General features: G+C 36.8%; 1 protein-coding gene across 1 annotated transcript in view; it reads right to left on the bottom strand.

The window, feature by feature from the left end:
• Nucleotides 1–1,607: 1,607 nt before the first annotated feature.
• LOC104855545 (DNA damage-induced apoptosis suppressor protein-like) overlaps nt 1,608–13,567 on the bottom strand; it is a 19,492-nt gene continuing 7,532 nt past the window's right edge. Inside the window, 10 exon segments of the mRNA XM_033759196.1 lie at nt 1,608–1,811; nt 7,623–7,654; nt 10,269–10,719; nt 10,721–10,828; nt 11,027–11,116; nt 11,428–11,668; nt 11,826–11,938; nt 11,940–12,071; nt 12,073–12,156; nt 12,159–12,744. Coding sequence (XP_033615087.1) covers nt 1,608–1,811; nt 7,623–7,654; nt 10,269–10,719; nt 10,721–10,828; nt 11,027–11,116; nt 11,428–11,668; nt 11,826–11,938; nt 11,940–12,071; nt 12,073–12,156; nt 12,159–12,744 — 2,041 coding nt within the window.

The raw sequence follows: 13,567 nt of genomic DNA, 5'->3' as shown, positions 1-13,567 counted from the left end.
TTATATGCCAGATTAATTTTGGTTTTTTTCAGAGAACACCAAGTATTTGAGGTTCTCTGACAATGGAATAAAAGTAAGAACTACTGGTTGATAACACAACTGCCAGGCAAAGCCCACAACCCTAAAACAACAATAGAAGCCTTTGAAGTAGGAGATAGCCAATAGCGGAGGTGGACATAATAATCCAAGACATAGGACAGGCTTCCCTGGAGCCACACAGCCTAAAGACGGCCTCTCGTTTGCTTTCACTCACATTGTGGTCCCAGCAATCAGCACGGTGTTTGTGCTCTACGCAGGCGTGTTTACCGACTATATGATTGAACAGATTGAAATAGTTAACCCGGCAGTTCTGGAACTGATTAAAGGACCAACAACTCATTTGACAAATAATTTGCAAGCAGGTCACAAGAGATTACAAATCTGGGTAGTTTTATAATTTATTTTATTATTTTTACAAATAGTTGAGAAATTGATGATAATTAAAGTTTGTGCTTTAGAATTCAATCCAACCAAATTAAGTTTGCAAATCTTTAAAGCAATACACCAAAAGACATTCATATTTTAAATTTAAATTATCTGCAACTCCTGTGGATTGGTCAGCTTTTCATTGCTGTGACAAAATACCTGATACACACGACTCAAAGGAGACAAGGTTTATTCTGGCTCACGGCTTCAGTCTATGGTCAGCGGACTCGCATGATAGAAGGATGGGGTCGGGGGAGAAGCTACTCAAGTCATAGCATCCAGGGAGGAGAGAACAAGGGAAGAGGCAGGCATCAGATATAGTCCCTCAAGCCCACCTGCCACAGAGGGTACTCACTAATATTCACTAATATCAGAAGGGTATTCACTCCTATCCTCGGTGTCTTCCAAACCAATCAAGGTGATAATCTACACTGAGCTTCATATATAACTATGTGTATACCACAGTGCCCAGCACAGCCTGTCTGACCAGCACAGGACTTTTACCAGCACTTATTGCTCATGACCATTTGCTAATTAGAAATTGAAGGGGAAATGTCCCAAAATTAATCTCAAGCCCGAATCAATAAAAATTCTTTCATAATGAAAACTTTGTATTATAGTGACAAATGTAAAGCTTCCATTTAGCATTACTCAAGTTCCAACTATGTACCAAATATCCAGATTTATGATGAAACTTCCTTTTCTGAATTTAATTCATTATTCAGAAATAAGTTTTTATGATGCGAATGCAAAATTAGATTACACACTATTCTCTGTTTATAGTGGCAAGGATAGCTTTTATTAAGCTCCATATATAGACAAAATTCTTCCCAATGTAAGAACAAATAAAATAATTTCTACCTTTAAAGTTCATTAATTCCACAAAAATTAATATAACGAATACTTCACTTGGGAAATGAAGTACTGCAGTAGTTAACTTGTTAAAGGATTTGAAAATTCACTTCAAAGAGACTTGATTTGTGGAGTATGCTGACCATAGCAGGAGGTCTTTAATAATGATGTTATGTTTGCACTAAGGTTATACACTGATAATTATTTAAGTTTTGGACACGTGCTGATAGGTTTAACTTTCTGAAACATATTTAAATATTTCTATAAATTATCTACTAATTGAAGAGAACTCAACCCAAAGTAACAAATATGACAGCAGCATTTCCCACGAAGTCATACGGCAGAGAATTAGTCGCTAGTCCTGGAGTATACGACGAGAGTGTGTTATGTGTGCTAGTGAGACCTTGAGCATTAGGGCTTTCGGAGTCAGATGAGGTGGCTTCAGTTCTCTGTGAGAGTAACTCAGAGGATTCAGCACACAGTGTCTGAGAGTCCTGTAGAGACAAACCCACAGCTTAAAGCTAATGCCAAAACGAAGCGACTGAGTTATAAACCATGTCCAAGCTTTACTGAAGTGACCAGGCTATAACAAGAGAAAGCTGGCGCTGAATTTTCTGCAGTGTGCACAAACCTGTTAACAAAAGGGGGATCTTATCTTATGTCTAAAAAAGAAAGAGTTTCGAAGCAGATAGAGACATTATCTGAAAGACACAGTCTGACCTCTTGAAAATAAACCAAGTTGGGGGAAAAGGAGAGATCAAGAGCTTTTCTGTGTTGGAACATGCGCACCCATGTTTATAGTGGCACATTTGTAATAGCTAAAACTTGGAAACAGCCCATTTGCCCATCAGTTGGAGACTGGATAAAGAAGATGTGGTTTTTCTATAAAATGGAATACTACTCAGCCATAAAGAAGGAAAAATAGATTCATTCATAGGAAAATGGATATATATTGAGGATATACTCCTAAGTTAAATAAATAAGACACACATGTGTAAATACCGAATAGTGTCTCTGGTGTGAATAAACTATAATAGTACATAAGATCCTAATGATATAATAGACAGTGTGAAATAGGAAGAAAGGGGCTAAAGGTGTAGAGAAAATGGGAAGGGTAGGAGAAAGGTAATAAGGGAAAAGTAAAAAATATGAGAAACTGAAAAAATGGAAATAAAGTGTTTGCAAATGGGAAGGGGAGAAGGGGGTGAAGAGAGGGCAGGGGTAAGGGGGAAAAATGAGAACCAAGACCTGTCATGTAAAGGTATAAGATCCCAATGATGAATGTAACTGTACTGTATACCTAAAATGTACCAAAAAACTCAATGAGAAAAAAAGAATATTCTTCAAGAGCATCCTACTCCTTTGCTCTGATTCTTTTTTTTGAGCAAACTTCTGCTAATACATTTATTTTCAACTTACCTAAGCACCTGATATCTAATAGCCCAACTGGAGTGCCCTAGATCTTTTGGATGCATCTCTTCTTCCATGGAAAATTAATAAATCTGCTAGTGTCTGCTTTTCCATTAATTTCTTGAGAAGCTGATTGTTATGAACCAGGCTGTAAGAGACCAGGTAACTTTTTGCACTTTACATTTCATTCAAATTTCTGGGACTGAAAGGTAAATGAATGGCCAGACTTTGGGCCCTTCAGGGCCCCTGAGGGAGGCTCTGAGACGTGTAGGGGCCGCTTTTTGTCTGTCTGTTGGATATGGCATTTTTTCTACAGTCACCATGTAATAGTCACGACTACACAGTAATTCGATGTGACTGTAAACACCTAAGGTTTCTTGGATATAATTTTTACTTAAGGCAGCCCTACCAACTTAAAAGTACATGAATGAGTTAAAGTCCCTTATAAATCTTGTTTGCAAGGCATACTTTGATAGCACACATTCGAGCATGCCAGTGTGATTCTGCTACTGAAGTCCTCCGTGTAAAGCTGAGCTCAATCACCTACCACACTGCTGTCTTCATGCCTCAGCTCTTCCAGGCTTTATGATGCGAAGGGCTTGTCCCTGGCACATTGGTTCAGTACAAAAATTATAGTAATGAAAGTCTGGTGTGAATGGTTATTATGAGTTAGCTAAGATGCTGGGTACTTCCTATACATTTTGTTATCTAATTAGTGCTTCACCCTGTGAAATAATTTCCATTTTACAGATCAAGTAATAGAGGTTTTTTGATAATTAACTTGTTCAAAGGCACACAGTGGAAAATTAATAGTTTGAAACTAGACGTATCCCATTCCAAAATCTGTGCTCTTTATGGTATGGACTGTTGCTTTTCTTTAGTTTATTAAATGAGTTTTAATAGAGATTTTTGTTCTTTATGCTATAATAACCTTATGGTGACAGAAATACCTATATTGCAAATGACCTAGACATCACCAATTAACACAATGGAATACAGAAAGTAGCAGGTAGTGATTGATCTGATTTATAATTTCAGGATAGAATTCCATTTAACTAAAAGATTTTTGGCTCCTAATTAACTCATTGATGGTTGAGCCCCTTGCTTTGTCAGTCTTTACACACATTTAAAGTTGAGGTCATTACTAGTGTCTGTGAGGGTCGATGGGATTTATCATTTCGACTGGTGTTCTTAACTGCTAAAGATCTCATAAAACAGATAGTGAAATAAATATAATTTCAATGAAACTGTTGCAACCATATTGCTATGAGAACCAGAGAGTAGGGCAGTGAATCACTTGGACTGTGGTATAGCTTCACCAATGAGGAGGTATCAGCTCAATGAGGTCTAGGCAGGATAGATTGGGAATTTGGATCAAGGGAGGGACTTTACAAAAATATTGATGTGTGAAAACATTCTGTAAGTCCATAGAATAATAAATTCAATATGACAGTTTCTGTTTTTTTTGTTCTTGGTGAGAATGAATACATTCTTTAGAGGTTGAATAAACAGCTTGCACACCAGAACCAGAGCATGATGTTTGACACACTAAAGTGCTTGATTCTCTTCTGCTTACAGATTTTCTGCTTGTCCATGATTGCCAGAGTAATGGAAGAGACTCAGAGAGACAGACTTAGGCCCCCCATTATCAAGCGTGGTCTAAATTTAAGGCCTGATTATTCCAGCTTCCTGGAGTTTTGTTAAACTCTTCTTCAGGTCATGTGTAGCGTATGCAATGGAAAAAGGATGGATCTTTCAACTCACACTAAACATTCTCGAGATAAGAAGTTGCCAAGAGTGGTTATTAGACCAGTGTCAATTCGCAATCTGGAAGAATTACTTGAAAGATATGTTTCTGGGTCCTAGGACTCTGATGTTATTGATATAATATCAGGAAATTAAGATTTTAACAAACTTTCTGTAAATTTTGTTATATACACAGTTGTGCAGATTCTTGCCCTGTGGAATAAAATTCAAAAAGATAAAGTTGCACTGGTTAATAGGAACTCTCAAATAACTCAAACATTTTTCACTTTAAGATAAAAGAAACTTTGGAGTCCTGCCTCGCAAGCACAAGGACCCGAGTTCGATCCCCGGTACAAAAAAAAAAAAAAAAAGATAAAAGAAACTCTAAGATAAGTTATATGACTGGTTTCTAGACCTAGTAGATTAAGTAAACATGGACTAGGATTAATTCATTTTATGTTTTAATCTTAGATATATTAGAGCAAAGGTTACATAGTGGCAGCCCACTCAACTGGAATTTGTCCATAGAAGTGCTAATTTTGGATTCAGTCTTATTTCTGAACTTTGAATTAAGTCTCATATTTAAACACTAGAATTTTTTTTAAAAATAAAATCTTTTGTTTGCACAATGTCATATACAGCTAGAGCTGGTTGGGGATGCCACTTTTGAGAAAGAAGCCAGGATGTTCAGTATGCTACAGTCCCCACCCAGCCTTCTCCACCTCTGCTTGGCCTGGACAAATTTTCTGGTCTCCCTGAACTGAGGCTGATCCATCTCTGACCTATCTGTGGCTTCCAGTTCCATTCCCCGTGCTCCTCTAACTTCTCAAGCTCACACATTGCCAGTGATTGGAAAGTATTTGGACATAGAGTAGTATGCATCTTCACACATATCCTTATTTAGACCTTCAACGTCGTAGCCAATGTCATATTCTTGGTCGTCTTTTATGACCCATTACAAAGGTTCTGTGAACCATGCATTCAACCGTGACTCCTCCCAGACCACGTTAGAAATCTTTCTGTGCTCTTCAAAAACTTTGCAAAACTCTTGTATCTCTTATCATATTGTTCTCTAATCAGCTATTATTCATAATAAACTATTTATTTGATCATTTTCACAGCAGACTAGGAATTTATTCAGTATGTCTTATTTAACAGAAATTTTTACTTAGGCTTAATATAGAAAGGATCACCCTGAGCCCATAATTAAACAAAGACCTCATAATTCCACAGACCTAATTTCTTAACTGTCTTAGTAGTAAACATTAAGGCATTGTTTTGGAAGAACACATAACTATTTTGACTTAACCTAGACATATTTAGGCACATTAAGTAGGTGCGGTATATTCTTTTCTTTCATTAGTATGATTATTCTTCTGAAATGAAGTTGAATGTGCTATAGGAAACCCAGAAGTCCATTTCACTAAAATTCTTCCTATCACAATATACTACAATGACATTTTAGCTGAATGCAATTTGTGATGATTTCTTTGAAGAAAATCCCATTTTATGTTTAGGTATAAACTTATCTAACATTGAAGTCACATCTAACTCTGAATTCCATTTAGTCTCTTTTTGGTAAAATAGCATATTGCCCCTTTTATAATGATTCATTTCAGGTGTTCACCATCATTTTCAACATTCCATTTTCCCTAAATATCATCTAAAGATTTCTTTCCTTTTCCTAATATCCTTACTAGTTTTACCCTCTCTTTTTCTGGCTAAATGCCATGCAAATTTTAATTAATTCCTTCTACAATATTTGCAAGCTATGATTTTCTTTAATTTATTCTATCTACAGTCCTGCCTTATTTAATTCAACGGAACATTTGGGGAATGGATATAGTTTGCATAAAGGATGCTATGCAAATAAATTATGCTGCTTCCAACTGCCAGAATTGGTAAGCAAAACTTCACAGAGCCATTTTTATAAAGTCCATCTGCAAACAATAAGAACACTTCTGATTAATTTAGGTTAAAACCACACGAAAAGTCATTAGTACACTGCAATTTCACTCTCAAACTTCATGTTTTAAAAGGTAACATTGGGTTTAAATGCTTGAAATTACTTTTTCGGCATCAATTCCAAAAAGAATGTGTATCTGGCTCCGTTTGGCTGATAGCTCTCTCTCCAGATGGGACTGTGCATGTGAATTCATAGACCATTAAAAGCTTGGAAGTCCAGTGATTGTACCACGGTGTTTCACAGATCAAATTCTTTTCCTTTGTGAATTGTTGCCAATGTGGTTGCATTTAATTTTTTGAAAACGATTTCAAGTCCATTAAAACTAACTGGATAAATTAATTTAAAACATATTTTTGGAAGCTTTTAGAGCACAGGAATAGCTCAGTGTGAAGGAGAAGCAGAGTTAGAGGTGGTACCACTGGGAGCAATGCAGGAAAAATAGCTGATTAGCTGTTTCCAAGAAGAAGAATATGAGAGCATAGAGTAATGGTAGCAAATCTATGGTGTGGTGTTATTTGTTTTTCTTTTAAGACAAAAGATGTGTGAGTTACTTTTTTTTTCTAAACTAAAACCTCAGTATTCAGGTTCAGTTGCAGTGTTGGCACTTGGTGATAAATAAGTGGGTTTGGAGTTGCGGTGTGGGAACTCGGTCTCTGTAGGGTTTGCCATCACTGGTATAGAGGAACAACCAGGCTGGGATGATGTTTCTACTTTTCTTTCTATTACTTCTTTCTTTTCTTTTCCTTCATAAAACATTTATAATTCAATATTGTATACACATTTACTGGTCTAATTGCTTATTATTCCTCTCCTACATTAGACTGTAAGCTCCAGTCTATGATAGCTATGATAGTTTTATTTTCAAGTATATGCCCAGCAACTATCATAGCAGCTGCTATATTACAGATGCCCAGAAAATATTTGTTTAATAAAATAATAAGAGACTAGGGCATTAATGCATTTGAAAACTCTGGAAGTGTATAAACTGTAAGGTTGTGGGCAGCCCAAGAAGGAAAGCAATTGTAAAGGCACCTCAGTGTCAATTACAAAAATTTAATGAACTAGTTACCTGATGAGAGATGGAGGAGGAAAAGGTTCTGGTGATTTTCCATACAATCAATATGGTAGTTTCTTATAAAATTCCTTAGGAGATGGGGGTGTAACTCAGAGGTAGATCACCTACCTTGCTGGAGTCCCTGGACTGAATCTCCAGTACTGCAAAAGGGGGAAAAAAATCTTTAAAACTAAGACACTTTGCTTCTAAAAGATGAACATAGATGTAGAAATAACAAGCATTAGGTTATGTGTACTTCAGTTTATTTTGCAGAGGTAGAATAGAGCAATTAGAGAAAGTAAAACAGGAGTGTTGCAGTGGCACTATCCTAGATGTAATAATGATGACTGTTTCTGAGCAAATGTGGGATTTTTTTGTTGTTGTTCAGAGAATCAAATTACAAATCCTTTCTTTCAACCAAAAGAAATTTAGAACAACTTAACCTGGAGACTTCTCCACTCAAGGTGTCAAGGCAGTGTAGTGTCAAGTGAGTTTAAGGACTTCTCTCGCTTGTCATGCAAAAGATAGGAGTAAATTCCACATCAGTTTTTGGTAAATGGATATAAGCGGTAGGCTTTATTGAAGAAAAAGAAAACTTTCTAGGCAAGATCAGGAATAGATAAATGCATGTAGTCAACCTGTATCTCATCATTGCACAGAATGGTACACCACAACCAAAGCTTTCTGTGAGGTTATGGATAAGTTTAAATGGTAAACTTGAAAAACTAAGGCCACTTGGATTTTGGATATCAATAAACAGGCCATTTGGATCTGTGATATCAGTTGTTTATGGGAGTTGATTAGAATGTTCATGGCCCAGATCTGAAAACCTTAGGACTTGAGAATTACTGCAGTTCTCTAGGGAAGTAGGTCACAAGTGCCTAGGAGGCTAAGCCTTGCTGACTTCCTTTTATTAAGGGCCCACCCTAGTTTTTTGGCTTGCTGGTTGTCTAAGAAACCCAGACAGAGAAGCACAATTCTTGGGAGTGCTGGCACTGTACTCCTTGACAAAGTGGTTACGTTCTTAAGGCCTTACCTTCCTTATTTTAAAGTAGTATTTATGTGTCTCTCACAGAACTTTTAGAAACTTGGATCTCATTCTAAATGAATAGATGCATTGGTTCTTGCACATGGCCTCTAAAAAGTACAGACATATTTTCCTTGTTTTCATAAACCTTTTGGAGTTTACATTGAAATGGTTATTCCATTTATATATGAGCTAATACCGAGATTTAAATGGAAAGTTTTAGTTTGTTAGATTCCTTCTGATCTTACATGTAATTTGTCTACATGGAACTGAATTTTAGAGAGCATTGCCAGGATCCACACAACATAGAGACCAAAGCTAGGTAGAGATGAAGAAAAGATGGTGAACAGACCAACATTATTCTGTTTTTTTTTTTTTTTCAAAATTATTCTTGATAGCTGGGACCAGGGGAGACCATAGTCTAGTGAGCTAATGGCCCCTGGCATCCATTTTTATTATTTATTTATAAATAAATAATCTTTACTTATAGTGTAGGAAGGTGGGGTAACTAGTGCCCCGTGCTCCATGTGGCGTAGGCTGAACGTGATTATCTAGTGATTGGGGCATGCGCAGAAAGGGAAGAAGGACACATAATGGAACTGTCTCCTGGGGCTGCGCCATCTGGGATCTACCAATCTATGGAGGAGAAAGTGAGTAGGGAGGAAAAGAAGGACCATATTTAGGCTCGGCTCACTGAAGCAAACTGGTCAAGGTTTTCAGAAGCTGGGCATTGTTGCACACAACTGTAAGTCCAGGACTCTGACAGTCCGAGGGCAGGAAGATCACACATTCAAGCCAGCCTGGGCTCAAAACTTTCTTAAAAAGGCCTTGGATGCAGCAGAACTTGTTAATATAAATACGGTGCAAATTATTGCTTTAACATGTTTTCTGTACTATTTTAAAGAGTTGGTATTGACAAGAGAAATCTCTGGGCATAACCCTCAATAAAAAAAACAAAAAATGCACAGTACAATCCCACAAAAATGCAAGAATTTGAGAATCATTTCATTTAAATTTTTATTGCAAAATAATTGTAACAGAGAAAAAGATAACATGCTTTTTAGATAATTTTCAAAAGGAAATTTCCCGAATTTACTGGCACATACTAAAAACATAAGTTTTGCATCTCCATGAAATTGTCTTGGAGACTTTTCTGTGTCTGTGTTCTTACTAATATTTAAGCCCAACAACTTTAATTTTTTTTATTTTTTGGTTTGCAAAGGTTTTATTTCTGAGTATACCTGTGATTTTAACAAATATTTTTGAAGAGAAAAATTAACAATATTACTAAAGTACAATTGACAGTGTAAGATAAAGTGCCCAAGTATCTAAATAACAATATTTTGGAAAAAACACTGGAGGAAACAATTGCTTTACATTTTAAAAGCTCAATAGCACCCAGTACAGTCTTCTCCTCTATTTATTATTCAAGTGTGCAAAATTGCCACTATCGGCAAAAGTTTTGAGATTTATCTTTATTTAAAAGTCTAGGAAATGGGTGAAGGGAGAGCAGGTGTATGGGGAGAAAACAAGAACCGAGATATATCATGTAAAGTTACAAGACCCCAATGATAAATGTAACTGCACTATTTGCTTTAAATGTACCGATAAACTTAATGAAAAAAAAGTCTAGGAATTGGGTTCAGGTAACAACTCAGGTAACCAAGCATTTTTTGCTTCAGACATTGAAAGCAGACAGTTTTTGGAAAAAGAATCAAATCCCAAAACTGATTCTTTGGAAATCTGACCTGAACTTTTACAGTTATATTTAGGAGTTTTCTGTTTTGTGACTATTGCTGTAAACACATTTTTAAACTTCTTCTTAATGAAATGTATATCAGTTATTTGTTTGATATGTTTCAATTTCTTTCTCGGTACTTCTTTTTGGCCAGGGGAATTATGGGCAGCAAGGTATTTCCTTAAACCTATGACTTGGAATCCAAGCATATCTAAATGAAACACTTTTATTGTGATAGGGGAGACCTATTCATGAGCAGCAGTTTCAAAGCCCTCAGCAACAGTACGGTGGTTGAAAATCTCTGGTTGTGTAGTACTAGATGTAACAGGGCTTCTGGATTTCTGGCTAGGTAATTTTATATTTTGTGGATATCTTGGAGTGGCTTGCTATTTGTGATTTTCAGGAGAAAATTTTTTATAGTTAGTGTTAAGATTTGCATAAAATGCAGGTAATGTTTTTAAAAGTTCCACATATCCCATGAGCTCTTGTGTGGTGGAATCCTGCAACTGGAGTTGACTGTGAACATGGACCGAAGTCTTGGCAATCTTCAAGATCACATTCCAAATCTGACTGAGGATGAGTCAAAGGAGAACATGTTCTTAGATACCAAAAGGTGGGCATGCTTTGCAAGGTTAATTTTTGTAAAGACGGAGTGGAGTTTGTAGAAACTGATTTTAGTGAAAAACCAGACTCTTCAAGATGATTTCCCACCAAAGATGTTCCCCACTATAACAAAATATCTTCTGATATTTTGTTTTTTTCTGGTGCAATGCTTGTTTCTTTAGCAATATCATCAAAGAGATCAGCAGAAGCATTGTAGCTACCTTCATAACCAGGAGAGCTTTGTGTTAGATTATTCTCAATATGTCCTTATTTTTCTTTCGGTGTATTTGATAGTCTGCTTTACAGTAACAGTTGTTTCAAAATCTTCTGAAGATGGGAATAGAGCTATTAGACAGTGTTTGGGAGACAATATTCTGAAACACTTCTCCCATTACTGCTTACAGAGATAGCCTTTGTTGTTCTATTATTGTTTATGGAGACAGCATCTGCTATGTTATCTGGTTGTGACTCCTTTTAAGTACTAGGACTTTGATTTGCTTCACAGCTGGAAAAGAAGTAATCCTTGCTAGGATTTGCTTTGTGTATTGCTTAAGGGTTAAGGGTACAGGTGGTGTACATAGTGTTCCAGTAGGTCTCCAGGGAGACACAGACAACCTGGTGCCGTAGTCTGCAGGAAATTTATCAATGTCATTATCTATATTATGTTTCTTATTCCTGTCATCTCTTGGGGTTTTAGCAATCCCACTTTCAACAATTGCCAGAAAGTTGTCCAGGCTTTCAGATAATGGAAGATCATCCCAAACCACAAGGTCAAAATCCTGAGAACTGTTGGCTACCTCTTCAGGTCTGAGTTATGCAGGTGAACAACAGATATATGTCTCTTGATGGCTAGTGGTGTTGTCTACTTCATGATGCTGGTAATGTAGTATCCTGGGAATACTTATTTTTAATTTCTATTGCATTGTGGAAGGATTCTACACTACTGGACTCAAGGTGCTCTTACATTTTCAAAGGCAATAAATTAGATGTAGTAATTCTAGTTTCATGATGACTGCTATGAATTACACTCAGTCGATTAGCTTGTAAGCCAAGTTCTTTACCCAACTTTTTTGTTGTACATTTTTTTGTCCATATAAGAAACAAGGCCCCAGGAATCCTGAATGGAATTACTGCAGCCATTGGAACCAGTGGCCTTTGAAAAGGATATGTACTTTCTGTTTTGGTGAAGAGTACTAATGGCCATGCTTTTTTTCTGAAAATGAAACATCATCATTATCTGTTAGTTGTGAAACCATGGAGGTGAGTTCAAGTGGTAGGTGCCAGAATCTGAAACATTATCTCTACTGTGAGACTCCAAAAAATAGGAAGGACTATCGGAATCATGTATGCTGCTGAGATCACTATTTGAGTGATCTAAAGAAAGGAACTGGCTACTAGGTTCCTGAGAGTGGCAGTGTAGTGTCCCCAAATCAGAAGTCTGCAAGAGCTGATGGAAAGAGTCAATGACAGTGAAGCCTGAAACGCGCGGGTCTGGCAGAATGATCTGGCAAGCTACTAGTGCTCTGAGTTCTCTTCTGACGTCATGACACCTTTGTAAGAAGTTACTGGAATCTGAACCATATCTATATTGGTTTTCAAAGTTTGTCACTCCAAAGATAAAGCTTTGCCCAACAAAGCAAATTTCAACTGCTTTGGTTAACAGGTCCTCTGTTGTATCACTGTCCAGTGTTTCTGGAATTTTATTGGAATCCTGAATGCACCTGTGCAAATCAGTGGCAGTAAGACCAAAAAATGCATCTAAGCAGCTTCTAAGTACAGTAATGACAAATAATTTGCTTGATTCTGCAACTTTTAAGGAGAGTTTGTAACAGTAACTTGTATTTTCTGCTTCACCAGTAGAGCCACATTTTGAACAGTCAGACCTTTAGCAAAGGCCTGTGGATCTCCTCATGTCAAGCCAACTTTTAAAAGACAAGCTCTTTGGCCTCTAGGTTGGGGTGAATCCTTCGTTCTTCTGATTTCTGAATTCCCAGTTGGGAAAGAAGTGGCCGATGCACTATGTCTGGTATCAGAGGTTTATATCTCCAAGGAATGAAAAGAAACTTCCTCCCTTTATAACACAGGGACACTTAGAGAGCAGGCTATCTTCTAATTCTGTTCAAATGAAATTGCATGCTTCTTTTCTCTTCTAAAATAGCACAAAGAACTGGAAATCTGTTTTTGTGTCTTGCTTAAGTGTTTTCTCATTTTTATTTTTATTGTTGGGTTGTCCTTTAATTTCTGGGTATTACTTAAATCTTCCTAATATAGTTGCGTTTTAGCTTTTGAGTTTCTAATGACTCATAGACATCCTCATTTTCATAATATCAGTGAAAACAACTCTTTAAATCAATCACCACTCTTTGTCCCAATTGATACATTCAGCAGCCCAATAGGATCAGGCACAGCTTGCCAACTGACCACTTGTGGTAGTCATTAATGTATCACCTTTAACTCATGTGAATTAAATTAATTTCAAGAAGCAGCCCATAGTATGTTTGCAGTGAATATGCTTTTCAATATGGCATCTTTACCATTTAGGATGGGGGGTTCGACTTAGAACGAGAGGATTAGATAAGTGAAAGAATTAGAGCAGGTTTGAAGTGAATCCAGAGGTTGTAGAATTACCTTACTATCTTTACAAAGCTATTAACTTCAGGGGGGATAGAGAGAGTGCAGGAATAAGGACAGGAATATATCCCCTTA

The sequence above is a fragment of the Fukomys damarensis genome, unplaced genomic scaffold (genome assembly GCF_012274545.1).
Source record: "Fukomys damarensis isolate Sample0158 unplaced genomic scaffold, DMR_v1.0_HiC HiC_scaffold_36, whole genome shotgun sequence".
In the NCBI taxonomy this organism is placed as follows: Eukaryota; Metazoa; Chordata; class Mammalia; order Rodentia; family Bathyergidae; genus Fukomys; species Fukomys damarensis.
This window is presented reverse-complemented; position numbering and strand designations above follow the sequence as displayed.